Source organism: Podarcis vaucheri (assembly GCF_965113315.1).
Source record: "Podarcis vaucheri genome assembly, chromosome: W".
Taxonomy (NCBI): Eukaryota; Metazoa; Chordata; class Lepidosauria; order Squamata; family Lacertidae; genus Podarcis; species Podarcis vaucheri.
The window spans coordinates 9,982,348-10,009,651 of record NC_138757.1 but is presented as its reverse complement, the minus strand read 5'-3'; the positions used below and the strand labels follow the sequence as shown (position 1 = coordinate 10,009,651).

The 27,304-nt window shown below is 41.6% G+C and overlaps 1 protein-coding gene and 1 long non-coding RNA gene across 2 annotated transcripts in view; both read right to left on the bottom strand.

Moving 5' to 3' along the window:
* LOC309523332 overlaps positions 1–4,859 on the bottom strand; it is an 86,897-nt gene extending 82,038 nt beyond the window's left edge. Inside the window, exon 1 of the long non-coding RNA XR_014215302.1 lies at positions 4,051–4,859. This is a non-coding gene — a long non-coding RNA (uncharacterized lncRNA). The remainder of the gene's footprint in view (positions 1–4,050) is intronic.
* A 19,047-nt stretch (positions 4,860–23,906) lies between these two features.
* Positions 23,907–27,304, bottom strand: part of LOC309523254 (uncharacterized protein) — a gene marked incomplete at both ends in the record, with an annotated part of 611,327 nt that continues 607,929 nt past the window's right edge. Inside the window, one exon of the mRNA XM_082207040.1 lies at positions 23,907–24,043. Coding sequence (XP_082063166.1) covers positions 23,907–24,043 — 137 coding nt within the window. The remainder of the gene's footprint in view (positions 24,044–27,304) is intronic.

Below are 27,304 nucleotides of genomic sequence, written 5' to 3'. Positions count from 1 at the left end.
CGACCCGTGCACGCGCAGATGCAGGTTGCGTTCTGCTCATGATGCGAACGGGGCTCCGGAACGGATCCCGTTTGCCAGCAGAGGTACCACTGTAGTTGAAATGGCTGACTTGTTCAATGGATTGTCCATTTAGGAGCCATTTCTGCTTCCTGGGCTGTGCCCCCAATACTACGGCTTTTGTCTTGGAATAATTTGTATTCAAATCTTTGTTACGACACAGTCTCCCAAAGTTCTTTAGTAATCGCCTCATACCCACTTGCGTTTGTGCTAACAACACCATATCGTTGGCATGTAGCAAAATGGATACATTATGGGATAAAACTGAAACAGGGAAATATCTGGCCATTTGGTTTCCTTTATTACATCATTTACATAAATGTTAAAAAGCAGAATTTTAAAAAGTATTTAAAAGTGTTTAAAATGATTTAGGAATTACAAGGTTAACTTTTTTAAAAAATATATTAAATAAGTTTTAAAAGCCTGTATGTGTAACTGCTGTTGATGCTGAGGGGTGGGGGGTGGCGGCAGCTGTGGTTGTAAGACTCCCTTAAAACTGATTTACAGTGCTGGCTCTTGGGGACTGAAAGGGCACATTAAAAGACCTTGCCCCAAATTAAAGAAAAACCAACAAACAACCCCAGTCAAACAATTAAAAAAACAGCCTGTGGAAGCTCAGATGAACAAGTCCCACTTTGGTGCAACGTGACCGGAATGACATGCACAGATGCTCCCTTCTTTTTCTGAGTTATAGCAGCTCTTTTGGCTGAGGTGTGGCAGGCAGCTGAAACACTAAAGCAGGCCCTCAAGAGGGGGTGGGAGGTGGGGGAACAGTATTTAAGGAAGCACAAGCATTGCGTGTGAAGCTCCAGGAGCTTGAAAAGAAACTCCAGCCGTTGCCAGTAACACTCCAGGAGCCGCAAGCAAGAGGTATTTTTGAGAATCCTGTCTTCACAAATTCCGGGGACATGGGCCTCCCTCCCAATGATGTTGGGTTTCAAGTCCCATCATCCATGATGAGCGCTGGCCATGTTGGCTGGGGCTTAGGGGAGTCCCACCACAGTCTGGAGCCCAGTTCAGTGTGCCTTTGTGGGCAGCTGCTAGCCATGCCAGGGTCGCCTTCGCTGCGTGGAAGGGGTGGCCTCCCCCCACCCCCACCCCATGCGCAGGAGACCAGAGGCCAGTAGCAGACTGCACATGTGCCTCTGAAGGGTACAAAGGTTTGCTGCCTCCTTGAGTGCCCATTTTCTTGCCAAAAAGAATAAAAATACAGCATATGATTGCACATACCAGGCACCAATTTTAATGGTGGTTCTTTGGCTTTTCCTTCAGGTGAGGAACACGAGGAGGAGGAGGAGGAGCAGCAGCAGGAGGAAGAGAAGGAAAAATATATAAAACGGGGGGAATATATATTTCCCTATATATTTCTATTATTAGTTCTATGTATTTCTTCTTTATTTAATAAAAAATTATTTTTAAAAGCCTGCAAAGTGGTTTACCAAAACAACAACAACAACAACAAAAAACACCACAGCAGTAAAATCAAGAAAAATCAACAATCTAAACTTTAAAACATACAAAAGCTAAAATATTAAAAGAGATGAAAATTACTTCAACTTCCTTATGAAGCTTATGAAGCTCCCGAACGATTGACCAGGAGGGAGGGAACATGCCAGTCAGGCACGTGTCTCTGCCAGGGTCCTACTCGAGTGTAGGCTGAACTCCTGACAGAAGCTATGGAAGGGGAGGTTTTAGTTATTGAGATTTCACCATGCTCTGTATTATCTGAAAAGTAAAACATTTATTTAAACTGCAGGCCTGCACAGCAGCATCTACTCGCCTGCGAGTCTCATCATGATCAGTGGGACTTCTTCCCGAGCCGGCGGTGCATAAGATGGGCTGCACCCCTTGCATCCAACTTGTACCTAAAAATCTGCACAAGCCTGCACCAGAGAATAGTGGAGTTGGAAGGGACCCCTGAGGGTCATCAAGCCAACCCCCTGGGGCAATGCAGAAATCTCAAGTAGACTATCCCTGACCGATGGCCACCTGCCTTCTGTTTTTCTTCTCAGCCAGGACACACAACAATGGAGACTGGAGGTGGGGGAAAAGATAAATTTTGATGAGGGAAAGGCAATGGGGCAGATTTGTCAGGCGCACACAGGCACAGCTTGAAGACTTTACACAGAGAGGAACCCCACACAGGTTTCCGCTAATAGATACAAGGGAGACACAGATACACAAGCACACAGAAGTCAATAACCCAAGAGTGGCTTCTAAGTGGGGGGTTGGCTGAGGACAGGGTTGGGCGGAAACATGTGGAGTTTTGCAGAGGTGAGGCAGAAAGCGTTTGTGAGTCGAGGACCCTCCACCCGCATAGGATTATAATAAGACACACAGATACGTTATTTTAGGTTAATGGGTGAAATTAGGCCACAACGTTTATGGTTACAGCATGTGAGTAGTGTTGGCTTAGGCATTGGATGAAACAGCAATACAAGACTCCACCCCACACAGCCGGGAGTCATATCAGGGTTAACAACCAATGGGAGGAGCTTGTTGATGGAAATACAACTGGAAGCTCCCCCATGACGTCACCGGGGGTCGTGCCATGGCCCTAGCCACTAGCAGGACATCGGACAGGATCCACGACCGCCGAATTCCTTTAACAGAATACCCAAAAGAGGAGGGGTAGATGATGGTGCATACCCAATCCTCCAACACAGCACACATATTCCAATGCCTAACCGCCACCCGAGCCAAAAGGCTCGCCGCCAATACCCTCACAGCTGCAACCAATTCCTAATACTTCTGATGATGTCTGCCAACCACACATCATTTCCTTGATCGGAAAGATGGACGCCATCGTCACGAAACAGAAACACATCACCGAATCGGATGTCAGGGTGTGTGATCACATGGCCATTCATATATAGCAGCTTGCGGGCCACCACACGATTCAGACGTTTCCTGGATTTGTCAATAGCTATGGGGTTATGACTGCCATGCCACACCCTTCTTTTTATTTTTTATTTTTTTTTTAAATATTTTTATTGCAAATTTTAAACAGAAAAGAAAATCACCAAACATATACGTATACAATACCTTCACCAAAAAGTAACAGACAAAAGAAACATAAGTGAACAAAGACATAGACATAGAATAAAAAAGAATAAAAAATCACAGCCATTAATACCTCATTTTTTCATAACCATTTGGACTTCCTCACATCTCCCTTTCCTGCGTTCTGTCAGTATCTCAGCTCACAGTCAGAGGTAAACTGGCCTCCCCTGGGCAATTGAGCTGGATACTTGATGACCTCTCCGCTGCGTCTCCCGGCAGGCAAGGTCATAAACCCGGCGATTCTCCTCATTAGATGTAAAGAGAACACACCCTCTGCTTCTCTCTGCTTCTCTCCCTCCCTGCATTCTCCCCAGGGAGGGGAAATGAGACAGACAGGAGTCTTATTTACATGTTTTATTCCTGTCATTCAGCAGTACATAGAAAACGTGACTGCACCCTTCAGACTCCATCAGAAGAGACACAACGCTCCACCCCTGCACTTCCAGCACAGGTCACATGACACTCTGAGCTAACATCCGGTGCTCAGTACAGAGAATAGACTCCTCCTTTTCTCCATCAGTATAGTTGCAAACCACAACATCCTGTTTTGCATTCCAGCCATCTGGAGCTGGCTTTTGCCTTGGTGCTTTTTCCCAACAACCTCCCCCAAAAGCATCAATAGGCAAAACATGATCCAGAGAAGAAAACAAACAGTTGTTATACTTATAACAGTCCCCTGTTGTTTCAGTTCCACCCTTGGAACTCCCCACCACTGGTTTCACCAGTGTACCTCTCTGGTTGTTTGGTTTCCAAGGAATGAGTGCTTCTGCATTACCTTGGCTAGCTACTCTCTGTTGTGTCTTTGTCTCTGACTTAGACACTGCATCAACCTGCTTTGAGTTGTTAACAATAGGAACACATGCAACAGCTAAGTTAGCAAACTCTTTTGAGTACCTCTTTGGTGGTACACCCTTTGTAACTCTCTCAGACCTGCGTATGAGGTTCTGATCCTCTGTGCTCACTGGTTCAACCTCTGGACTTTGTTGAGAACCAGTAGCAATCAGTGGTTCTTCCTTCACCTGTGAAGGTCTATCCATTGTGTGAGATTTCCTCTCAATGACTGTTACAACTGAATTCTCTGAGCTATCAGTGTCGTCATCAGTACCACTGTAATCTGTGACATCAGAAAAATCATCATCTGAATCGTCATCTGTGGGAAATGTGTGTACTACTACCCGCTCTTTTTCCGGAGCACTTTCTAGAAACTTTGTGAGAATCACCTGACCAGATTCAGACAAAATTACTCTGTAGAGACCCTTTTCATATACCACAAAAATGCCTTTGGCATTCTTTACTCCACCTGGAGCTTCTGTTCTCACATGAGACCTGAAAACCTTGAAATAGGCAACAGAAGGTTTTCTATGGAACAGCTTCTCAAAAGGAGAACATCCCAACTCTGTTGAGACCTTTCTCACCCACACGTGAAGATAGGACGCTAGAGACTCCGCCCAATATTCATGTGGCAAATGTGAACTCAGCAATTGCGCATTCATCCCCTTTTGCAATTCTTTGTTCACCCTCACACAGACCCCTCTGTTCCACGCTTCGGTTGAAACAGCAACTTTGTGGTCTATCCCTTTTCCATCCAGGAACTTCTGAAACTTCTGTAACAGAAAAATTTGCTTCTCATCTGTGAAGAGACAATCAATGTTAGCATCATGCATAATTTTAACCTTGTCACAAAACTCCTGAAACTTTTCTAAAGTTTCTTGCGGTTTCTCCATCACAAAAACCCAAGAATAATTAGTGAAACAATCAACACACACAAGGTAAAATCTTGCACCACCCCTAGATGGTTCTAGAGGACCAATCACATCAGCATACACCCGCTGAAATGCTCTGTCGACCTTTTTGGTCACCTTCCTGGTGCTCACATTGGTCACACCTGCAAGAGAGATTTCGTTAGAATCAGAAGAATTACATTTCATGTAATCACTTTGATCAAAAGTTAACAAATACAGTCCATCTTTCTCTCTGGCAGTAAGGTACAGTTCTCCATCTTTGTAGATCTTGCAGCTTTTAGCATCATAGGACAGTTTCAGTCCTTTCTTTGCAATCTGCGACACACTCAGCAGATTAAAACTCAGTTCTGGAACCAGGTAAACATTGCTTATAGTCAAGTTCAGACTCTCAAGATACACAGTCCCAATCCCGGTCGCTTTCAACTCTTGACCGTTGGCCTGTTTCACAGCGAAGCTTTGCTCCTTAAACGTTGAAAACAGTTCTCTGTGCGGACACATATGTTTTGTGCAACCAGTGTCGATTATGAAGGCGTTCCCAACATCTGGCGTGGTTCCTTTCGCCATCATAGCCTTTGCAGGTTTCACCTGGCACTTGGTACGGCTTTTGCCTGACGCCTCAGGCTTCGTAGAGCTGCTCTTCGCTCCTCTTGACTGGCGTGGCTTTCTACAGTTTCGCTGTAGATGCCCAGTCTGTCCACAATTGTAGCATCGGACAGCGCTCAATGCTGTAGCATGCTCTGCAGTAGCATCAGCAGTGGGGAGATTCGAACTCTGTTCTTCCCTCCCCCTGTCCTTCACTTCCAGTGCAGCAAGTCTGTCGTGTTCATTAAGGACGACGGCACACACACTCTCCACAGTCAGGTCTGCCGCAGGTAAGGAACCAAGCTGACTGGCAACAACCTTGTAAGTCTTATTGAGGCTGTTTATCATCATGAAGCAAAACACTTCCTCCTGTAGACGGAAATTGCGTTCCACCATCTGTTGACGCAGAAACTTCATTTCTGTCAGGTGTGCTTGAACATCTCCATCAGGCGCTAGTCTCAGATTGGTCAACTTCTCAAAATACAGCAACGCTGAAGAACCAGCATCTCTCTGATGCGTTGTACGCAGCGTGTCCCAAACCTCTTTCGCATGTTCTAAACTTTGAATATGCACCAATTGCTCATCTGAGACACACAGAATTATAGCAGTCCTGGCCCTCACGTTTTGTGATTCCCAACCTCTGGTTGGTGCTGCAGGGATGGGGTTTTCAATTACATCAAAAAGCCTCTGATTCTACAGCAGGGCCTTCATCTTTACAGACCAAGATGAGTAATTGTCATTATTTAAGGGAGGTAGGTAAGGCAACCCCCCTTTCTTGGCATCCATCTTGAAGCCAAGCCTTCAGCTCACACTCTCAAGCAAGCTGTAAAATCCAACAGTTGTTTCCTGCCTTCTCTAGCAGGCAAACTGCAAGTTGTTTACGCTCTTTGCACCTGGCAGCTAAACGCTGGCTGCTATGGAAAGTCCCTTCCAAGAGCTCGTAAACTTGTAGCCAAAACACTCCGTGGTTTTGTTTTGCTTTCCCAGCCTCACAATCCAGCTTCTCTTGCCAGTAACTTTCCACGATCGTTACTTAGCAACAGTGCATACAGGACTTCTTATCTTAACCACAAGAATTCGTGGAATGCAGGCTTCAGCCTCCAAGCTGCAGGCCTGTCCTTCCGGAGCTGTTGTTTTTTTCAAACGCAGCTCCAGTGAACCAGAGAATTAATCATTCTGCGTTCACACTTTTAGCCCGAAATGCAGCATACCTTGATCTCCGTTGCTTTGAAAACAGCTTCCTCTAGGTCCAGCCGTCTGTTCAGCCTCTGACTGCTCTCAGATGCTTATTTCCTCCCTTGGAGCAGAGGAGGACAATCCACCAGCCTCTCATGCAGATGTTCGATGAATCGCAACCACCAAATGCTGCCATATGTCAGTATCTCAGCTCACAGTTAGAGGTAAACTGGCCTCCCCCGGGCAATTGAGCTGGATACTTGATGACCTCTCCGCTGCGTCTCCCGGCAGGCAAGGTCATAAACCCGGCGATTCTCCTCATTAGATGTGAAGAGAACACACCCTCTGCTTCTCTCTGCTTCTCTCCCTCCCTGCATTCTCCCCAGGGAGGGGAAATGAGACAGACAGGAGTCTTATTTACATGTTTTATTCCTGTCATTCAGCAGTACATAGAAAACATGACTGCACCCTTCAGACTCCATCAGAAGAGACACAACGCTCCACCCCTGCACTTCCAGCACAGGTCACATGACACTCTGAGCTAACATCTGGTGCTCAGTACAGAGAATAGACTCCTCCTTTTCTCCATCAGTATAGTTGCAAACTACAACATCCTGTTTTGCATTCCAGCCATCTGGAGCTGGCTTTTGCCTTGGTGCTTTTTCTCCATAATAAAATTACATACAGCAATTTATTACCTTGTTTCAGTTCTCATTTTATAGTTCTCATATATTATGCCTCAAACTTTAAATATTTTTGTCAAATACTTAACTGCTTGTTTTAAACATAACATTACTTCGAATTTCATCTTTATCTTTAAATTCCACTTATTCTCATATATCTTTCAACTAAATTGCTGATGCCATGTTACTTCCTTTCGTGCATTTTCTTAGCATTCATACAGCTTATAATGTTTTTGTAAATAGTCTTTAAACTTTTTCCATTCCTCTTCCACTGTCTCTTCTCCCAAATCTCGGATTCTGCCAGTCATTTCAGCCAACTCCATGTAGTCTATCAGTTGCGTCTGCCATTCTTCCAGTGTGGGCAAATCTTGTGTCTTCCAATATTTTGCAATAAGTATTCTTGCTGCTGTCGTTGCATACAAAAAAAAAAGTTCTGTCCTTCTTTAACACCTTCTGGCCAACAATGCCTAAAAGGAAGGCCTCTGGTTTCTTAGGGAAGGTATACCTAAATACCTTTTTTAACTCATTATAGATCATTTCCCAGAAGGCCTTCACTCTCGGACAAGTCCACCAGAGGTGAAAGAATGTTCCTTCAGTCTCCTTACATTTCCAACATTTATTATCATGCAAATGGTATATTTTTGCAAGCTTGACTGGGGTCATGTACCACCTGTATATCATTTTCATAATATTTTCTTTCAAGGCATTACAAGCCGTGAACTTCCATAACCTTTCCCAGTCAGCAAACATAATGTTGTACCCAATGTCCTGTGCCCATTTTATCATGGCTGATTTAACTGTTTCATCCTGGGTATTCCATTTTAACAGCAAGTTGTACATTTTTGAAAGTACCTTAGTCTTAGGTTCTAACAATTCTGTTTCTAGTTTCGATTTTTCCACCTGGAAACCATTTTTTTCATCCAAGTTAAAGGTCTCCCTAATCTGAGCGCAATGTAACCAATCTCGCACTTTGTCCTTTAGTTTCTCAAAACTCTGCAACCTCCAAGTATCTCCAATTTTTTCTATTATTTCCCAATATTTCGGCCATTCGGCCTCCATATTGAGTCTTTTCCGAGCCTTGGCTTCCATTGGTGACAGCCACCTTGGGGTCTTGTTTTCTAATAAGTCTTTGTATTTTATCCAGACATTAAATATTGCTTTCCTGACAATATGATTCCTGAAAGCTTTGTGAACCTTTACCCTGTCGTACCACAAATAAGCATGCCATCCAAAAGCATTGTTAAACCCTTCCAGATCTAGGACATCAGTGTTCTCAAGAAGTAACCAATCTTTCAGCCAGCAGAAAGCTGCAGCTTCATAGTACAACCTTAAGTCCGGCAGGGCAAGCCCCCCTCTTTCCTTTGCATCAGTTAATATTTTGAATTTTATTCTGGGCTTTTTGCCCTGCCAGACAAACTTAGAAATGTCTCTCTGCCACTTTCCGAAACATTCCACCCTGTCCACAATCTGTAGGGTTTGAAACAAAAACAACATCTTTGGCAACACATTCATCTTTATGGCAGCAATTCGTCCCAACAAGGAAAGTTTCAATCTTGACCAAGTTTCCAAGTCCTTTTTGATTTCTAACCAACACTTTTCATAATTGTCCTTAAATAAATTCAGATTTTTGGCAGTCATATTAACCCCTAGGTATTTCACCTTTTTAACCACATTTAGATCTGTCTCTTTCTGAAACCTTTCTGATTCCAAAGGTGTCAATTTTTTTTCCAAAACCTTGGTTTTTGCTTGTTTAATTTAAATCCCGCCACCCGACCAAACTCATGAATCAATTCTAAAACTCTTTTCGTGCTAGATTCTGGCTCCTGTAATGTCAAAACTAGGTCATCTGCAAAAGCTTTAAGTTTGTACTGTTTGCCTCCGACCTGGATCCCTTCAACCAACCGATCCCCTCTAATCATATTCAAAAGCACCTCCAGAACCGAGATAAATAACAAAGGGGAAATAGGGCAACCTTGTCATGTTCCTTTTTCAATCTTAAACTCTTCTGTCACCACATTGTTAACTATCAATTTAGGTTTTTGTTCTGAGTAAATTGCATCTATACCATTTTCAAACCCCCGTCCCACTCCCATCCCTTCAAGGTTTTTCTTCATAAACTTCCATGAGATGTTGTCAAAGGCCTTCTCCGCATCTATAAAAATTAACACTGCTTTTGTATTAATGTTTGTTTGCAAAAGTTCCAAAATGTCAATGATATTCCTTGTGTTATCAAACAAGTGTCTGCCTGGGAGAAAACCTGCCTGGCCTTTATGAATTACTTCATTTAACACTTTTTTAAGTCTACTTGCCAAAATATCTGCAAAAATTTTGTAATCCACATTCAGGAGCGAGATGGGACGGTAGTTCTTAAGTTGTGTCTTTTCAGTTTCCGATTTAGGTATCAATGTGATGAAAGCTTCTTTCCACGATTCCGATGCCCTCTTCCCCTCCATAATCTCGTTACAAACCTCCATTAATGGTTGTGTCAAATAGTCTTTCAATGTCCTATAATACTTGGAGGTAAGTCCATCTGGCCCTGGAGACTTGCCTAGCTGCATATTCTGAATGGCGCCTTCAATTTCTTGTTGTGTTATTTTATGGTTCAAAATTGTCCTCTTTTCCTGAGATAGTTTTGGTAGTCCATTCTTTTTAAAAAATTGGTCTATCTCAATCTCTTTTTGCGGCCCTTGCGTATAAAGTTGTTTAAAGTATCTCTGGAAGCACTTTCTGAATTCCTCAGGGTTCTGGATGTTTCTCCCTTCGATCTCTAGGTTTGTAACCGTGTTCAATTTTTGTCTCTTTTTCAACTGCCATGCTAGCAGTTTCCCACATTTATTTGCTGATTCAAATGTCCTTTGTTTCATTAACTTAATTTTCCACTCAACTTCTTGATTTATCAGTTTGACATATTGTGCTTGGTGAAATTTAATTTCTCTCAGAATCTCCTGTGACTTTGGTTTCAATCTTAATTTTTTCTCACCTTCTCTTATTTTCTCCAAAATCTTGTCCTTTTTCTCATTTTGTGTTCTTTTCTTTATCATATTCTGTTGTATCAGGAACCCCATCATAACGGCTTTACTTGCATCCCAGATTACTCTTTTTTCCACGGTGGTGTTCAAATTTATTTCAAAATAGTCTTTTAACGTCTTTTGGGCCTTCTTAATAATCTCCTGATCTCTTAACAAGGTGTCATTCATCTTCCATCTGAAGGAGCCAGTTGGAGTTAGTCTCATTTCCATTTTCATTGCATTATGGTCGGAGCAGGTTTTTGGGCAGATTTCCACTTTTCTAGTCTTAGGTGCCAGTCCTCTAGTTATCCATATTTGGTCGATTCTTGTCCATGTCAGTTGGGCTTCAGAAAAGAATGTTCCTTCTCTTCCTAGGGGGTTCTTAGTCCTCCAAATATCAATCAAGTCCATATTGTCAGTTAACTCAAAAAAAGTTTTGGGTAGTCTGCCGTCTTTTGTCAAATTTTGGTTTTGTGACTTATCCATGTTTGTAGAGACCACCCCGTTCATATCTCCCATCATTATGATGTTGCTGTAGTCCAGATAGTCCAGCATTGTCTCATGCAGCTTCTTATAAAATTCTGATTTCCCCTCATTTGGTGCATAAATTCCCAATATCAAAAACTTTTCACCTTGAGTTTGTATCTCAATTGCCAAAATTCTTCCTTGCTCATCTTTGAATAGAAATTTAGGTGACAGGTTCTCCTTTGCATATATCACCACTCCTCTTTTCTTAACTCGGTCCGATGAAACAAATTCTTGGCCTAGTCTCTTGTTGATTAGCACTTTTCTATGGAGCCTGGTCACATGTGTTTCCTGCAAGCAAATAATGTCCAATTGTTCTTTCTTTAATAAATGAAATATCCTTCTCCTTTTTTCCGGGGAATTACCGCCATTAATATTCCAACTGAAAAGCTGCAGAGACATCCTGGGCAAATCTGTTATTCCTTTGGTGGTGGCATCTCTTTCTTCTGGTCCTCCGGCCCCAAAGGTGCAGGTGTTGGCAATAATCCAGGCCCTGGAATTCCTGTGATCCCTTTCTGAAGGTCTTCTCCGTAATCGTTCAAGAACTTTTCTTGATCCTCGGCTGTTTTAATTTTCACTTTCTTCCCTCTGAAGTTAAAAGATAATCCTTGGGGAAATTCCCACCTAAAAGGAATTGAGTTACTCCTCAACAATCTTGCTAACTCTGTATAAGTAGATCTAAGGTCCAGAAGTTGTTTTGGGATGTCTTTGTAAATTTCTGCTCTCCTGTCTTGAATTACAAGTGACTTTTTGTAATGTAGGCTTAATATTTTATCTCTTTCTTGCTTAGATCTCAAAATAATCAAGCAGTCTCTGGGTCTATCTTTCCTTGCCACTCTTCCCAGTCTGAAGGCACTCACGATTTTAAAGTCCTTATCTTCCTCTAGGGGCCAGAACTTGGAAAATTCTTTTGTCAAATAGTCAATTAGGTCCCCTTGTTCAAGTTCTGGAATTGCCCTCAGTCTGAGATTTTTTTCCCTATTTTGTAGTTCAATCATAGACAGGTAGGCCTGCTGTTCACCAATCTGCTTATGCAGTGGCTTAACTTCTTCCTTTAATGCTTCAGCTTTTTGATTAGCTTCCACAGCTAATTTACGATTTTCTGTGGTGGCTTCAAGAAGGTTCCCAATTGCTTGTGCGTGCTGAGCAACTTGTTCAGTCAATTTATTGACACTGGCTGTAGCTTGATCAATTTTGGCCGAATGCTCATCTGCCTTTTTATCCAAATTTTCCAATTTTCCCAAGATTTGGTCTAATACTGAGGCAGATCCTCCTGCAGCCATACCTTCTTGCAAAGTCTGCTCAGTTTCTTCCTCTTGTGCCCCCAAAATAGCAGGGACAGATGATCTACGCAGCTGTGGAGTCAAAGTTGTTTGCGTTAATTGTTTAGCTTTAGCTTTAGCCGATCTTGTTTTCCCAAAGCCACTCATTCCACTCCTGTCTACGTGCCAAGGTCAAACCGTGTATAATCCCATGGGAATCCACAAGTCCAGAGAGTAAACAACAAGACAGGAGAGAATCGAAACAAGAAGCAAATTCCAGACAGCTGTAAATCCAAAATCCTCTAGGGGGAGTTTAAAAGTATCTCGAGGAAAAGAATAAGTTTGTTACTCCTAATAATGTCCAAACAGCCGTAAAAAAAAAGACCTTCAGGTCTCTTATAGTAAGCAGAGTAAATCCTTAATATGAAACAATGTCTCTGAAAAGTGCGAGAGACAGTATTTCAATGTATCTAGTCCAATGACACTCAAATGTAGCAGTTCCAATAGCCAAGCGAAGTCCGCAATTTGACAGTTCTGTTTAATCTGACAGCCCGAGTATTTGGGCTTCTTATTGCATTTGTAAATCCACAGGGGAGAGGTAAAGCCAAGTCCAAAACCAAAAAGAAAAAAGAATTTACATCCCTTAGTCTCTTTAAAACAGCTCAAATGATGCACGAGTTAAAAACTTTTAATGCCACTTCAAAGGCTTCCAGCAGATCAAAGTCTTTTGCTTTAAATCCTTAAGCAGAGCCGGGAGATGGACTTCCTGGTTGCGTCTCCCACTTTAGCCGAATTTTATATCAATTTAGTCCCCAATTCCTTCAGTCCCTCTTACTTACGGGTTGGTAGTTTTCAGATCGGATGTTCCAGGAAAAAAAGGTCAGCGCTTATCGGCAGCAGCTATGCGGCTTCACTCCACAGAAAGAGCGATCGACTCACAGCACCGCACCAGCCCTTCCACGTTCCGGAGCCCCTTACGGGGTTCCTTCTTCGTTTTGGGGGGCGCTTCTGGTGCCCGCCGAGTCCCACGGCCACAGGCTCACTCTGCCTGTGGTTTTCCGGTGTGGGTCTCCGCTTAGCCATAGCGGACGACCCGTTTCTGCAGAGCTTCCCCTTCACAGCGCGAACGAGACCGCCATTGCCGTTTCGCGCCGCCTCCGGAAGTCCGCCACACCCTTCTTTTTAGAAGGGAGGACCAAACGATGCTGCATTTGCCTTCACTACTCTTCCCAACGCATGCCGCGTCTTGAAATCCAGGAAACATGAACACCTGATGGCAGACCAAGGTCATTGCCGATGCTACACTTGACACACGAGCCCAATGAACAATGCTATGACCACAGATCCAAATGTGGAGACCTTGAGAAGCTGGGAAATAAGAAAATGAAAGCACAGGTAAGGGTTGAGCACTATGGATTTTGGAATTACTGGTCAGCAGTTGAGAATTGCTGATTCTTGTGAATGTATCCCTTATAAGCATTTGACTTCCAGCGACCTAGTTCCTTGATCTGTTGAGAGGCCTAAATGGGATGCCATAGGAAAATAAGAATAAAGACAGTGAGTGATAAAGACAAGTTTCTGAGAGACAACGAAGAAGACCTTCAGAAAGAAGTGGAATCTGGAGTGGAACCAGTTCCATCAGGAAAAGAAATACTAGACATAGCGAACTTATCATTTGGACTGAAACTACCGACAGAAGAAGAACAGCTACTTGGAGCAGTAGGGGGTAAATAACCCCATCATGGCTCTGCAACTTCTAAGCTGGAATTGTAACGGTTTGAACCTTCCCCAGAAGAGGAAAAATGTCTTTCACATATTGAAAAAAGAACAATTGGACTTGATCTGTTTACAAGAAACACATGTGACGAGGTTACATAGAAAATTACTTATTAACAAAAGATTAGGACAAGAATTCATCTCATCTGATAAAGTTAAGAAAAGAGGAGTGGTGATTTATGCAAAGGAAAAATTGTTACCGAAATTGATCTTTAAGGATGAGCAAGGAAGATTTTTGGCAATTGAAATTCAAGTTCAAGGAGAAAAAGTTTTGATTGTAGGAATCTATGCACCGAATGAGGGGAAAGCTGATTTTTTTAAGAAGTTGCATGAGACTTTATTGGACTATTTGGATTACAATCTAATTCTGATGGGAGATATGAACGGAGTAGTATCTAATGTGGCTTGATGATGGAGTCTGGCACGCTTTCCTGCGCCACACTGGACTCCCGTGCGTAGCTCACTGTCAGCATCCTTCAACAGAGTCTCCGCAGCGGTAGAAAACTGTTGCAATGTGTGTGTAATAAATCAGACTGCACGCAGGCTTTCTTGCTTATCTCCAACAGTCTTTAATCGTGTAGAAAAACATCATAAATCAGCCCGGCGAAAGAGCGCACATCTTTCGCCTCTCGGTCAAAACTGAAAGAGAACTCACACACAGAGAACGTTCCCGTATGTGAACATAACCACGCCTCAGAATGTGAGACGTCACTCAGAACTATTTAACCCTGTAAGTTCTGATTCTCTTCACACACCCTCTCGTCTCGCATCCTGAGGGAAACTGTGAACATACATCTACAGACCTCTTTGAGTTCAACTCCCTTTCCATTGCCTCTTGCCCCTTTCTGGCATCTGTCTCAGGCAACTGTTGAACCTCCTCAGAACTCCCAGGTTCACACTGCGCGAAACCAACCCATGTGCTGGTGACCAGAAACCTGTCAGGTGGCACCCCCTTTGTTGTGCGTGCAGATCGTCTGAGCACAATCTCGGGTGCTCCTTCTGACCCACTGGGGTCAGCAAGTGTGTCTTCTACATCAGAAGACTCCCCCTCTGACTTACTGCGTCTTCGGGCCTTCTGGACTTTGCTAACAGGAGACGAAGGCTCACTCTTGGGCTCTCTTTTAACAACCTGTGGAGATGCCCGACCCTGTTCTTGACCCTGTTCAGAGACCTGGTCCTCAGCAACAGGTTCAGCCTCTGGCTCTCCCTCCTCCTCAGAATCAGACAGACATTCTGAGAGAACGTCAGGATCCTCATTGAGTCTTGACCAACCATTCTGCTCACAGAACTCAGCATGCTTGCTGATCAGAAGCTTGGTCTGATCACCTTCTGGATATGCAAACCTCCACCCCTTTGTCGCAGGCTCATATCCACAGAAGATCATTTTCTGGAACCTCGGATCACCTTCCTTCCGTTGAGCCTTTGGCACACGCACCCAGGCTTCACAACCAAACACACGGAAGAAATGCACCTGCGGCTTTTTCCGGTGCAACAAGAAAAACGGTGTGTCACCTATAACCGAGTTATAGGACCTATTCATCGTAAAGTTGGCCACCCTCCAAGCTTCGCTCCAAAAGCTCTGAGGCAAACCGGAGTCACACAGTAGAACACTGGCAGCTTCAGCCAGTGTTTCACTCCTGTGCTCCGCCATGCCCCTCTCCTGAGGAGAAGTAGCACCCGTCACCCTGTGACGTATTCCCTTCTGGCTGAAAAACCCCTGCAGAGCAGACCCAGTAAACTCTGCACCTCGGTCGCTTTTGAACCCCTTAACCCTAGTGGAGAACCGTAGTTCCACCTCCGCAACCCAGTCTTTAATCAGTTGCGCTGCCTCGCTTCGCTCCTTCAGCGAGAAAGACCAGCCATTTTGGCTAAAATCATCTGTCAGCGTCAGCACAAACCTGGCCCCGCCCAGACTCACAAAGATCTGTGTGCACAAGCTCAAAAGGTTTTGTGGTTACCCTCTCCCATCTGGGATAACTGCACCTTTGTACCTTTGCCCTTCTGCATGCCCTACAATCTAGGGATCTACCACATGCTTTCAGTTTGCAACCTTTCGTGCATTGGGGCAACTTCTGGACATCTTCCAAACTGCTGTGCGACATTCTCCTGTGCCACAAGTGAACACAAGAATCATGAATGGGAACATTAGCACACTTCGCTTGTGCTGTCTCGTCGTCCCCCTTACCCTCCAGAGGTGTCTCCAGAACAAAGAGGTTGTTCTGACTTGCAACACTGACCAGTTGTCTCCCACCCCTGGAAATAGAACAGACATCATTTTCAAAGCAAACCTTATAACCCTCCTTTACAAGAGCAGGTACAGATAAAAGACAACAATGCATCTCTGGCACAACGTAGACTTCCAGTTCCGCCTGTAAAAAAAACACAAAACATTTCCCACGTTAGACAAAGGCCTCTGTGACACATCAGCGAAAATAACAGTCCTCCCAGCTGAAACAGTGCTGCAGTTCCGCATTTCGACACCAGGTGGCGTTGGCATCAGGTGATGGCTGGCTCCTGAGTCGATGACCCAGCGCATCACTCTGCCCTCACTGGAGTTGTCCCGTAGCGTTGCCATGGCAACAAACTTCTCGCTGCCCCCGTCCTTGGCAGCTTCCGTAGATGCAACTCTTTCATTTGCCATGGAGACTGGACTTGTCCCAGTGTTCCCACACAGCTCTGAAGCTCTTATCTCCCTTTGCTGCAGGTGGCCGACCTTGAAGCCTCTAGCTCTTTTCAGCTTCCCAGGCTCCGACTCACGACGTAAACAACTCTTGGCAGCTTTTGGAGAAAGAGGTGTCTCTGAGATTTTACTGCTCACTGCCCCCCCACTTCTCACGGGGCTCCCAGGACGCTTTCCTGCACCCCCTCTGATGGGTAAAGGGCTCCCAGCACTTTGCCTCTTTCCAGGCTCCTCACACAGACACGTTGCAGCATCCACACAGCTCTCAGACTCTGCAAAAACAGCAGCAGCAGCAGCAACAGTAACAGAACCTTCGCCCCCCCTGTGGGGCCTCCCAGCTCCTCCCAGCTGTGTATCGGCTCTCAAGAAGGTGGCCGGCGCCATCTTTTTTTTTAAAGAATTTTTTATTTTCAATGCAGAATCATAACAAATATTACAAACATTGAATCCAAAATAATACTATACAAACAAAAATCCCCTGAACATATAGAAAAAAAAACAGAAAAGGAAAAGGGGAAAAAAAACAAAGGAAACAAAACTAAACTAAACAAAAACGAAAAAGCACACATCTACAGAAAAAACCCATAGAATACGTAAATAAACACAAATTGACTTCCTTCCTTTGTTCTAAGACCTCAGAAAATTTACTCTTACTGTATTGTTGTGTCTAATTAGATTACTTCCACCTTGGTACTTTTTATTTTTTTTACACCATTTTTCTTTTTCTTTAACCCTGTAAAGCATCATTCATTACATACCAATATACTAACTCCAGAACAATGTTTTTTCATATACTCTTTAGCACAACCCCATTCTTTTAATAATTTCTGGTCCGATTGTCCCCTTACATAAGCTGTGAGTCTTGCCAGATTTATGTATTCACATAATTTAATTTGCCAATCTTTCACTGATGGAATTTTTCTGCCTTTCCAGTTTTTAGCTATAAGCATCCTGGCAGTTGTTGTTGCATAAAGGAATACTTTCCTATGATTTTCGGGGATATAATTTGTTATTAAACCTAAAAGTAATGCCTCCAGTTTTTTACTGAAAGATATTTTAAACATCTTTTTGAGTTCTTCATAGATTTCATTCCAGAATTGTTTAATAGGTCGGCATTCCCACCACATATGAAACATTGTTCCTATTTCTTTTTTACATCTCCAACAGGTATTCGATTTTAGTTTGTAAATTTTTGCCAATTTTACTGGAGTTAAATACCATTGGTACACCATTTTCATAAAATTTTCTCTTATTGTATAACATGCCATGAATTTAATATCATATTTCCATAATTTCTCCCATTGGTCCAGCCGAATTACATATCCTATATCACATGCCCATTTAATCATGACTTCTTTTACTTCTTCATCCTTTAATTCCCATTCTAATAGTAAATTATACATTTTGGATATAATTTTTTTTGAGTTTTGTAGTAATACTTTTTGTAATTTTGATTCTTCTTTTTCAAATCCTATTACTTTATCTTGGTTGAATATTTGTGCAATTTGGTGATATTGTAACCATGTGGTACAGTATTGGGTCACCTCATCGTATGATCTTAGTTTTAATTGGCCCTGTTCTTCCTTTAGGAGCTGCTGGTATGTTGCCATTCTTCCTATAGTATTTATCCTTTTAACCGATATTACTTCTAGCGGTGAGACCCACCATGGGGTTTTTGGTTCTAACAACCTTCTATGTCTCACCCAGACCTTGTATAATGCATTTCTAATTACGTGGCTTAGAAATTCTTTATGAACTGCCACTTTGTTATAAATTAGATAGGCATGCCAACCATATCTGTTGTTCCATCCCTCCAAATCCAGAATGTCACTGTTATCCAATTTGATCCAATCCTTAATCCAAGTAAAGCATGCTGTATCGTAATATAATCTCAGGTCTGGGAGTCCAAAACCTCCCCGCTCTTTTATGTCGGTTAATAATTTATGTTTGATCCGTGGCTTTTTGCCTTGCCATATAAACTTTGTTAGGTCCGTTTTCCATTTTTTAAAACAATCATCTTTACCTATTATGGGAATCATTTGAAAAAGGAACAGTAATTTTGGTAAGATATTCATTTTAATAGCCGAAATTCTACCCCAAAGTGTTAATTTCAATCTTGTCCAAGTTTCCATTTCTCTGTTTCTTCCCAATTTTTTTTATAATTATCTTCAAACAAATTTATATTTTTCATTGTTATTTGTATACCTAAATATTTCACTTTTTTTACAATTTGTAATCCAAATTTTTCTACCAGTTCCTTTTTCTCTTGATCTCCCATGTTTTTTACCATTAATTTTGTTTTTTCTTTATTCAAAGCAAAACCTGTTACCCTTCCAAAGTTTCCCATTTTCTCTAGAGCCTTTGCTAAACTTTCCTTGGGGTTTTCCACCATTAAAACTAAATCATCTGCAAATGCCCTTATTTTGTATATTTTCTCTCCTAGGGATATTCCATTTATTTCTTGATCCAATCTGATTTCTTGATTTAATATTTCCAAAACCAAAATGAATAATAAAGGTGAAAGTGGGCACCCTTGCCTGGTGCCCTTCTGTATTTTAAAATAATCAGTCGCGTCATTATTTATTATTATATTTGCTTCTTGTTGTTCATAAATTGCTTTTAGGCCTCTTGTAATTTGGTCTCCCATATCCATCTGGTCTAGTAATATTTTTAGAAATTTCCATGATACTTTGTCAAACGCCTTTTCCGCGTCCACAAAAACAAAGGCTGCCTTCTTACTTGGTTTTATGTCTAAATACTCGATCATATCAATCACTGTTCTTATATTATCACTCATTTTCCTGCCCGGCAAGAACCCTGCCTGCTCTTTGTTTATACAATCCTGCAAAACTGTCTTTAACCTTGTTGCCAATATTTGTGCATAAATCTTGTAATCATTATTTAGTAATGATATTGGTCTATAGTTGGTTATAAACTCTTTATTTCGTCCTTGTTTTGGGATTACTACTATGTGCGCCTGTTTCCAGGTGTTGGGAATCTTCCCGTCTTCTAATATTCTATTTAAGAGTGTCTTCATAGGTGATAATAGTGGTTCCTCTAATTTTTTGTAATGTATTGCGGTAAGACCATCTGGGCCTGGGGATTTTCCCAGTTTCATCTTAATTATCGTTTGATGAAGCTCTGTCGTGGTTATTGGGGAGTTTAACTCTTGAATCTTTTCTTTCTTAATTTTAGGTATATCCTTTCCACATAAATACTCTTTTATTTCAGCCTCTGTCTCATTTCCTGCTTTATACAGCTTATTATAATATTTTGTAAAACACTTTTTAATTTCCTCAGGATTATCTAAAGCTCTCCCCTCTTCCACTATTTTATCAATCAGTTTTTCCTTTTGTCTCTTTTTCAGTTGCCAGGCTAGCATCTTTCCGGGTTTATTTGCAAATTCGAACGACCTTTGTTTCATCCATTTGATATTGTCCCCAATTTCGCTATTTAATATTGCTGAAGCCTGGGTTTGTAATATTTTTAATTTTTGGTTTATTAATTCATTTTTTGGTTGTTTTGCTAATAATTTTTCATTTATTCCTATTTCTTTCCTTATTTGTTCTAGTTTTTGCTCTCTGTTTCTTTTCCTTATTGCACTTTGTTGTATGTAAAAGCCTCTTATGAAAGCTTTACTTGCATCCCATATTGTCCTGAAGTCTGTATCCTGTTCTTTATTTAATTCAAAAAATTCTCTCAGTAGTTCTTGTGCTTTTTTCACATTTTTTTTTGTCATTTAATAGTCTTTCATTAAGTCTCCATCTTTTATTAGTTTTCTTGTGTTCCTTTAATTCTAATGTGACTGGGTTGTGATCTGTAATAATTTTGGTCTGTATTTCTGCTTTTTTAATTTTAGTTGTTAAGTTATTTGATACCCATATGCTGTCAATTCTGCCGGCTGATTTTTTAACTTCCGAGAAATGTGTATACTGTCTTTCTCCTGGGTTTTTATATCTCCATGTATCAATCAAATTTAAGTTTTCTACCATCTGAAAGAAGGTGTCTGGGAGTCTGCTTTTTTATTTTCTTTCTCTCTCTGTCCTATCTAATTCTATTGATGTGACACCATTTAGGTCTCCCATCAAAATAATTTCCTCTTCTATAAATTCCAGTAAATTAGCTTCTACTTTTCTGAAAAATTCTGTTTTGTTACCGTTCGGTGCATAAACTCCTACTATAATTAAATGTTCTTTACCTTTTATTTTTACCCCTAGTAATCTACCCTCATCATCCTTAAAGGTTTTTTGTGTGTCTAGTTTAGGGTTCACATAGATCACAATTCCCCTTTTCTTTTTTTACATCTGAGGATATAAATTCTTCACCCAATCTCTTGTTTTCTAAAACCCTTCTGTGATTTCTAGTCACATGGGTCTCCTGCAAGCATATAATATCCCATTGTTCCTTCCTCAATACATGTTCTATTTTATTTCTCTTCCTCTTATCATTTAAACCGTTAACATTCCAAGATATAATTTTTAGATTAATTAATTTTTATTTATTATCTACAATAGTTTCATTGAGTAAATAAAAGAAAGGGAAAAAAAAGAAAAAGAAAACTCAGAAATTTTAGGATTTTGATAATCTGCTTCTTCCAGTCACTCCCCCCCCCTTAATACGCGCTTGTCTCTCTATGCTTCTTGTGGTGTCTGCGTTGTTTCCTCTCGCTCCAATGTTGGATCTCCAGTTAATTCTTTTTTGTACTTCCTCCAGAATTTTCCCAGCTTGTCTACTGATCTAAAAGTTTTTCTTCTGTCCTTATATGTGAAGGTGATGCCCTCAGGAAATTCCCACCGGAATCTAATCGAATTCTTCTTGAGAGCTTCTGTTACTGTCTTATAATTCTGCCTTTTCTTCAGAATTCTTTTTGGGATTTCCTTAAATATTTTGATAGGCCTATCATCTATTACTAACTTCACTTGTCCTTTTTGATGTAATATTTTGTCCTTTAAAAGTCTTGAGTTGAAAAAAATTAAGCAATCTCCTGGCCCTTTATAATCTTTCTGATTTGATCCTGAAAATTTTATCAATATCCAATAGCATCTCTTCTACCTCTACTCCCAACCAGTTTGCAATCTCCTGTGATAGTTTCTCTTGAATTTGTTCATCATGGGTTTGTGGGACGCCTCAGAAGCGGAGGACCATCTCCTTCTGACGCATCTCCATCAATGATATATCATTTAGCAGCTCTTCATGGGCTCTCTTTAGGTCGTTTATTTCTTCCTTTGTTGAGTCTTGTAATTTTTTAATGTCCTTATTTTCCATTTGCAATTTCTTCGTCGTTTCCTCTTGTTTAGTAGATTTACTCTTAAGTTCTTGTACAGATTTATCCAGTTCTTTATTTTTGAGTGAGAGGTCACTTATTTGTGTTGTTAGGTCTATTATTAGCTTTGAGTTTTGTTGGATATTGCCAGCTAGTATGTCCAGCTTATCATTCAGGCTCTTTTCCATCCCCATTATAAGGTCTTTTATGTCGGCATTGGGGTCTGTTTCAGCTGTTGATTGTCTTCTCACTTGTAGACCTGACCCAGATGTCAGTGTAGTTTGGTATTTTTTAGAACCCATATTTGTCTTCTTCCTTTTGGTTCTGATCTAGATATCTTTATTTCAAACCAAGAATATATATATTTCTAAACTTTGAAAATGCTCTGATTATAGTCTATAATTTGGTCCTTTAACCTGTTGGGATTGAAAGTCAGTTAAGATTCCGGTGGTTTTATCCTATTTTGTTATCAGTTCATCTCAAATATTTAATTTTTTTGTAAAGGGAAAAAAGTCCAAGTTTTAATAAAAAATTAGTTAAATATTTTTAATTACTTTGGCAATTTTTAATTACTTTGGTAATTGTCAGAGAAAAATTCCTTTGCAGTACTTAACATCCGTCTTAAGAACTTATTTTCTAGAAGCTGAACTTGGTATTTCAAATGTCCTTTCGTGTATAGCTGGTTTTCTTTATGGTTGTACTTCAAGCCTGTGTTTTAGCAGCGATTTTTATATTATGGGAGTACTTTTATTTTCCGCCACTAGGTGGCACAGTTTTCCAATTTAGTTGTCCGGTGGTCCTTCTTGTTTTGTTTCTCTAGCCTCTCTTTGTTGAAGTGACTGTTTCCGCCACTATTCTTCTTCCGGCTTTATTTTCCCTTCTGAGGGCGATGACTCATTCTCTCCCCCCCCCGCGCCATTTTCGCCAGCTGCTTTCTTCCCTATTCCAGTCTTTTCCTCCTTCTTTCTCTCCCTTTGTATATCTCTTCCTCTTCCCTTTCACTTCTTTATCTTATTCTTTATCTTCCCACCGCTGCCTGGTCTTCAAATCTTTCCTATTCCTTCTCTTTTTCCACTGTATTCCACGCTCCTCCCCCTCCTTTTCCTTTTTCACTCACCCCTTTGTTTTACGCTGATCACCTTCTTAATGGCCGCTGCTTTGTTGCTTTGTTGTCACCGCTGCTGCTGCTTGCTATTTCAGCTCCTTGTCTCTCTCAACAGAGCGTCCCCCTGTAGAAGCAGGTACTCAGTATGTCTCAGTTGTTATTTTCTGCCTCTTTACAAGGCTTATTTTCCACAACTCGATAAGTCTCAGAACGCTGAAGCTCCTCTCTCCATTAGCTTTACTGTCCTTTATAATATTAAGTTAGTCCGTACTCATTTTATTTTGATTTAAGCCAGCGTTATTACCATGTTCCTTCAGGAGTACTCTTGATTTTACAGTTTTAATTTGGAGCAGCCTGGTGCTTTCTCATTCGGGTCTCAGGGGCGTCTCACGGTCGGGTGTGCAATCTTTCTGCGCTGAAATTCTTCCACCTCCCTCCACTTTTTGGGCTGGGACGGCAGAAAACTCCTTTATGCGCTGCTTGGATCTGTTTTCTTCAGTCTGGAACCTCCTCACAGACCTCTTCAGGGTTTGCGTCGCCCTCGCTTCCCCGTCTCTTTATCCCATAACCGTGATTGGGAGCGCTCTTACTGCAGCAGAGCGCTTTCCCTGACCCGACACTGAGCGCACCACGCCAGGATGGCCGGCGCCATCTTGCCTCTCCTGTTCGGATGCAGCCACTTCTCGGCCCTTGCGTCCCACTCCAGCTTCACAAGCTTCTTGGAGTGCTAGCCAAGCGGCCTCTGGCCTCCTTGCACCCAGGACAACAGGCACCAGATGAGCATCCACATTCTCAGCCAAAAAAGCAAGCACACGCTTCTCAACTTCACTTTGCTCTGCAGCACTCTTAACCTCTGCTTTCCCAGCTGCCTTCGGAGCTGGCTGGACAACTTCCCACAGCCTCTCCCCAACTAATAGCAGCTCTGCTTGAAAACTCCACTCCAGCCAAGTTTGGCTAGTCAGTTTCTGACATGGCAACTTAAGCTCAAAGCCATGTTCTTGGGACTGAGCCATTTCCTCCCTTCTGTTGGCTTTTCCAAAGGTACTCACTCAGCAGCCAAACTGGGCACTCCGGACAACATGGCTCCTCAGCTCCCACTCCACCAGCCTCTTCCGATCTGCCTCAAACGTTAGGCAGGACGCCAGCTGGCTCACACACACACCAGCACGACCTGGCAACAGTTTCAAAAGCTTTGGCTGACCTCCCATAACCTGTGGCTTGATGATGGAGTCCGGCACGCTTTCCTGCGCCACACTGGACTCCCGTGCGTAGCTCACTGTCAGCATCCTTCAGCAGAGTCTCCGCAGCGGTAGAAAACTGTTGCAATGTGTGTGTAATAAATCAGACTGCACGCAGGCTTTCTTGCTTATCTCCAACAGTCTTTAATCGTGTAGAAAAACATCATAAATCAGCCCGGCGAAAGAGCGTACATCTTTCGCCTCTCGGTCAAAACCAAAAGAGAACTCACACACAGAGAACGTTCCTGTATGTGAACATAACCACGCCTCAGAATGTGAGACGTCACTCAGAACTATTTAACCCTGTAAGTTCTGATTCTCTTCACATCTACAAATATGGATAAAGCACAAAGACAGGTAATCTCTAAAGATGGAAGATTACTGTAATGGGAATTGTAGTTGCTTGTGTGTAAGTCACCGACTTCCCTAAACTGCTTGTTTGTTTAACCTTTCCCTAACTGAAGCGCACTCCTGTGCGTCTGCTTCAGTCGCTGGCAGAATCCGTTAGTGGGTGTTTCCTAAATTTTTTCCAACATAAGAATTCCTTGACAGCCAGTCTCCGCCTAGCCTCTCTGCGCGGAAGCCTTCTGCGCAGAGTAGGCGTGCCCAGTGGTGGTCTGGCACTCTCCCCGCTGATCTCACTGGAAGAGTCCCTGAGCCTTCCCTCCAAAGTGCTCTCATTCCCTCCTTCCTTCTTGGTGTCACCTTGATTCCCTTCCCCCTCGGAAACCCTCTCTCTCTCCTTGCTGGTTCCCTCTCCTGCACTATCGGGGCGACTTCTCTCTCTGCTGGTCTCCGATGTCAGTTCCCTGACAATTACCAAAGACTTTCTTTGAAATGACTGAAAATATGGACTTGATTGACATCTGGAGAACAAAGAACCCTCTCTCTCTCGAGGGAACTTTCTTTTCTGAAGCTAAAATGACATGGACCAGAATTGACCAAATATGGGTTACTAGAGGGATGGCACCAAAGATAAAGAAAGTGGAAATCTGCCCAAAAACGTGCTCCGACCACAATGCTGTAAGGATGGAGATGAAGTTAACAACAGCTGGATCCTTCAGATGAATGACACCTTATTTAGAGATGAAGAAGTATACAAAAAGGCCCAAAAAACTTTGAGAGACTATTTTGAAATAAATATAGACTAACATTGAAAAAAAGAAAAAAATCCTTCCAGTAGCACCTTAAAGACCAACTAAGTTAGTTCTTGGTATGAGCTTTCGTGTGCATGCACACTTCTTCAGATACCCACTTCAGATACCAAGCTCATACCAAGTGAAGAAGTGTGCATACCAAGAACTAACTTAGTTGGTCTTTAAGGTGCTACTGGAAGGATTTTTTTTTTTTTTTGACTATGGCAGACCAACACGGCTACCTATCTGTAGTTGAAAAAAAGAGTAATCTGGGATGCAAGTAAAGCTGTTATGCGGGGATTCTTGATACAACAAAATGCAATAAAGAAGAGAAGCCAAAATGAGAAAAAGGATAAGATTTTGGAAAAGATAAAAGAAGGGGAAAAGAAATTAAGATCTAAACCAAAGTCCCAAGAGATTCTGAGAGAAATTAAGTTATATCAGACACAATATATGGAATTAATGAATCAAGAAATAGAATGGAAAATTAAACAAATGAGACAAAAGACATTTGAATCAGCGGATAAATGTGGCAAACTATTGGCTTGGCAAATCAAGAAAAGACAAAAATTAAACATGGTTACAAATTTAGAAGTGGAAGGAAAGAACATCTATAATCCAAATGAAATCAGAAACTGCTTCCAGAGATATTTTAAACAATTATATTCACAAGGGCAGCAGAAAGAATTGGACATAGACGAATTTCTTAAGAAACATGGATTACAAAAAATTTCTCATCAAAGTAAAATAGCTTTGAACCAGAAAATAACTGAACAGGAGATAGAAGGTGCCATTCAAAATATGCAACTGGGCAAATCTCCAGGACCGGATGGGCTGACTTCCAGATACTACAAAGCTTTGAAGGAGTGGTTACTACAACCCCTAAAGGAAGTCTGCAATGAAATTTTAGAGGGGAAAAAGGCACCAGAATCGTGGAAAGAAGCTTATATTACACTCATACCGAAAACAGAGACTGAAAAGACTCAGTTTAAGAACTACCGCCCTATATCGTTACTTAATGTGGATTACAAAATCTTTGCTGACATTTTGGTTAAAAGGCTGAAGAAAGTATTGATGGAAGAGATTCATAAGGACCAAGCAGGCTTTCTCCCAGGAAGACATTTGTCAGACAATGTGAGGAATATAATAGATATTTTGGAAAAACTAGAAGTGAATATAAACACTAAAGCAGTATTGATATTTGTGGATGCGGAGAAAGCTTTTGACAACATTTCTTGGAGTTTTATGAAGAAGAATCTACATGGGATGGGGGTAGGCCAAGGATTTGAGAATGGTATGGGTGCAATATATTCTGAACAAAAGGCTAAGCTAATTGTAAATAATGTGGTTACGGAAGAATTTAAAATAGAAAAAGGGACACGACAGGGGTGCCCAATTTCCCCATTGCTTTTTATATCGGTCCTGGAGGTCCTGCTAAACATGATTAGAAGGGACCAGCTGGTTAAAGGGGTACAGGTCGGAGCAAAACAGTACAAATTGAGAGCATTTGCAGATGACTTGGTACTTACATTACAAGAGCCAGACTCTAGTACTAAAAGAGTTTTAGAACTAATTCAAGAGTTTGGTCAAGTCGCAGGATTCAAACTGAACAAACTAAAAACTAAGGTATTAGAGAAAAATTTAACAGCTACTGAAAGGGAGAGGTTCCAGAATGAAACAGGTTTAACTGTGGTTAAGAAAGTGAAATACTTGGGGATTAACATGACAGCTAAAAATGTGAACTTATTTAAAGATAATTATGAGAAATGCTGGGCAGAAGTAAAAAAAGATTTAGAAATATGGTCAAATTTGAAGCTTTCACTGCTAGGTCGCATTGCTGTGATTAAAATGAATGTATTGCCTAGAATGTTGTTTTTGTTTCAAACATTGCAACAACATTGTGGACAAGATGGATTGTTTCAAGAAGTGGCAGAAAGATATCTCGAAATTTGTCTAGCAGGGCAAGAAACCCAGAATAAAATTTAAGATTTTAACTGATGCAAAGGAA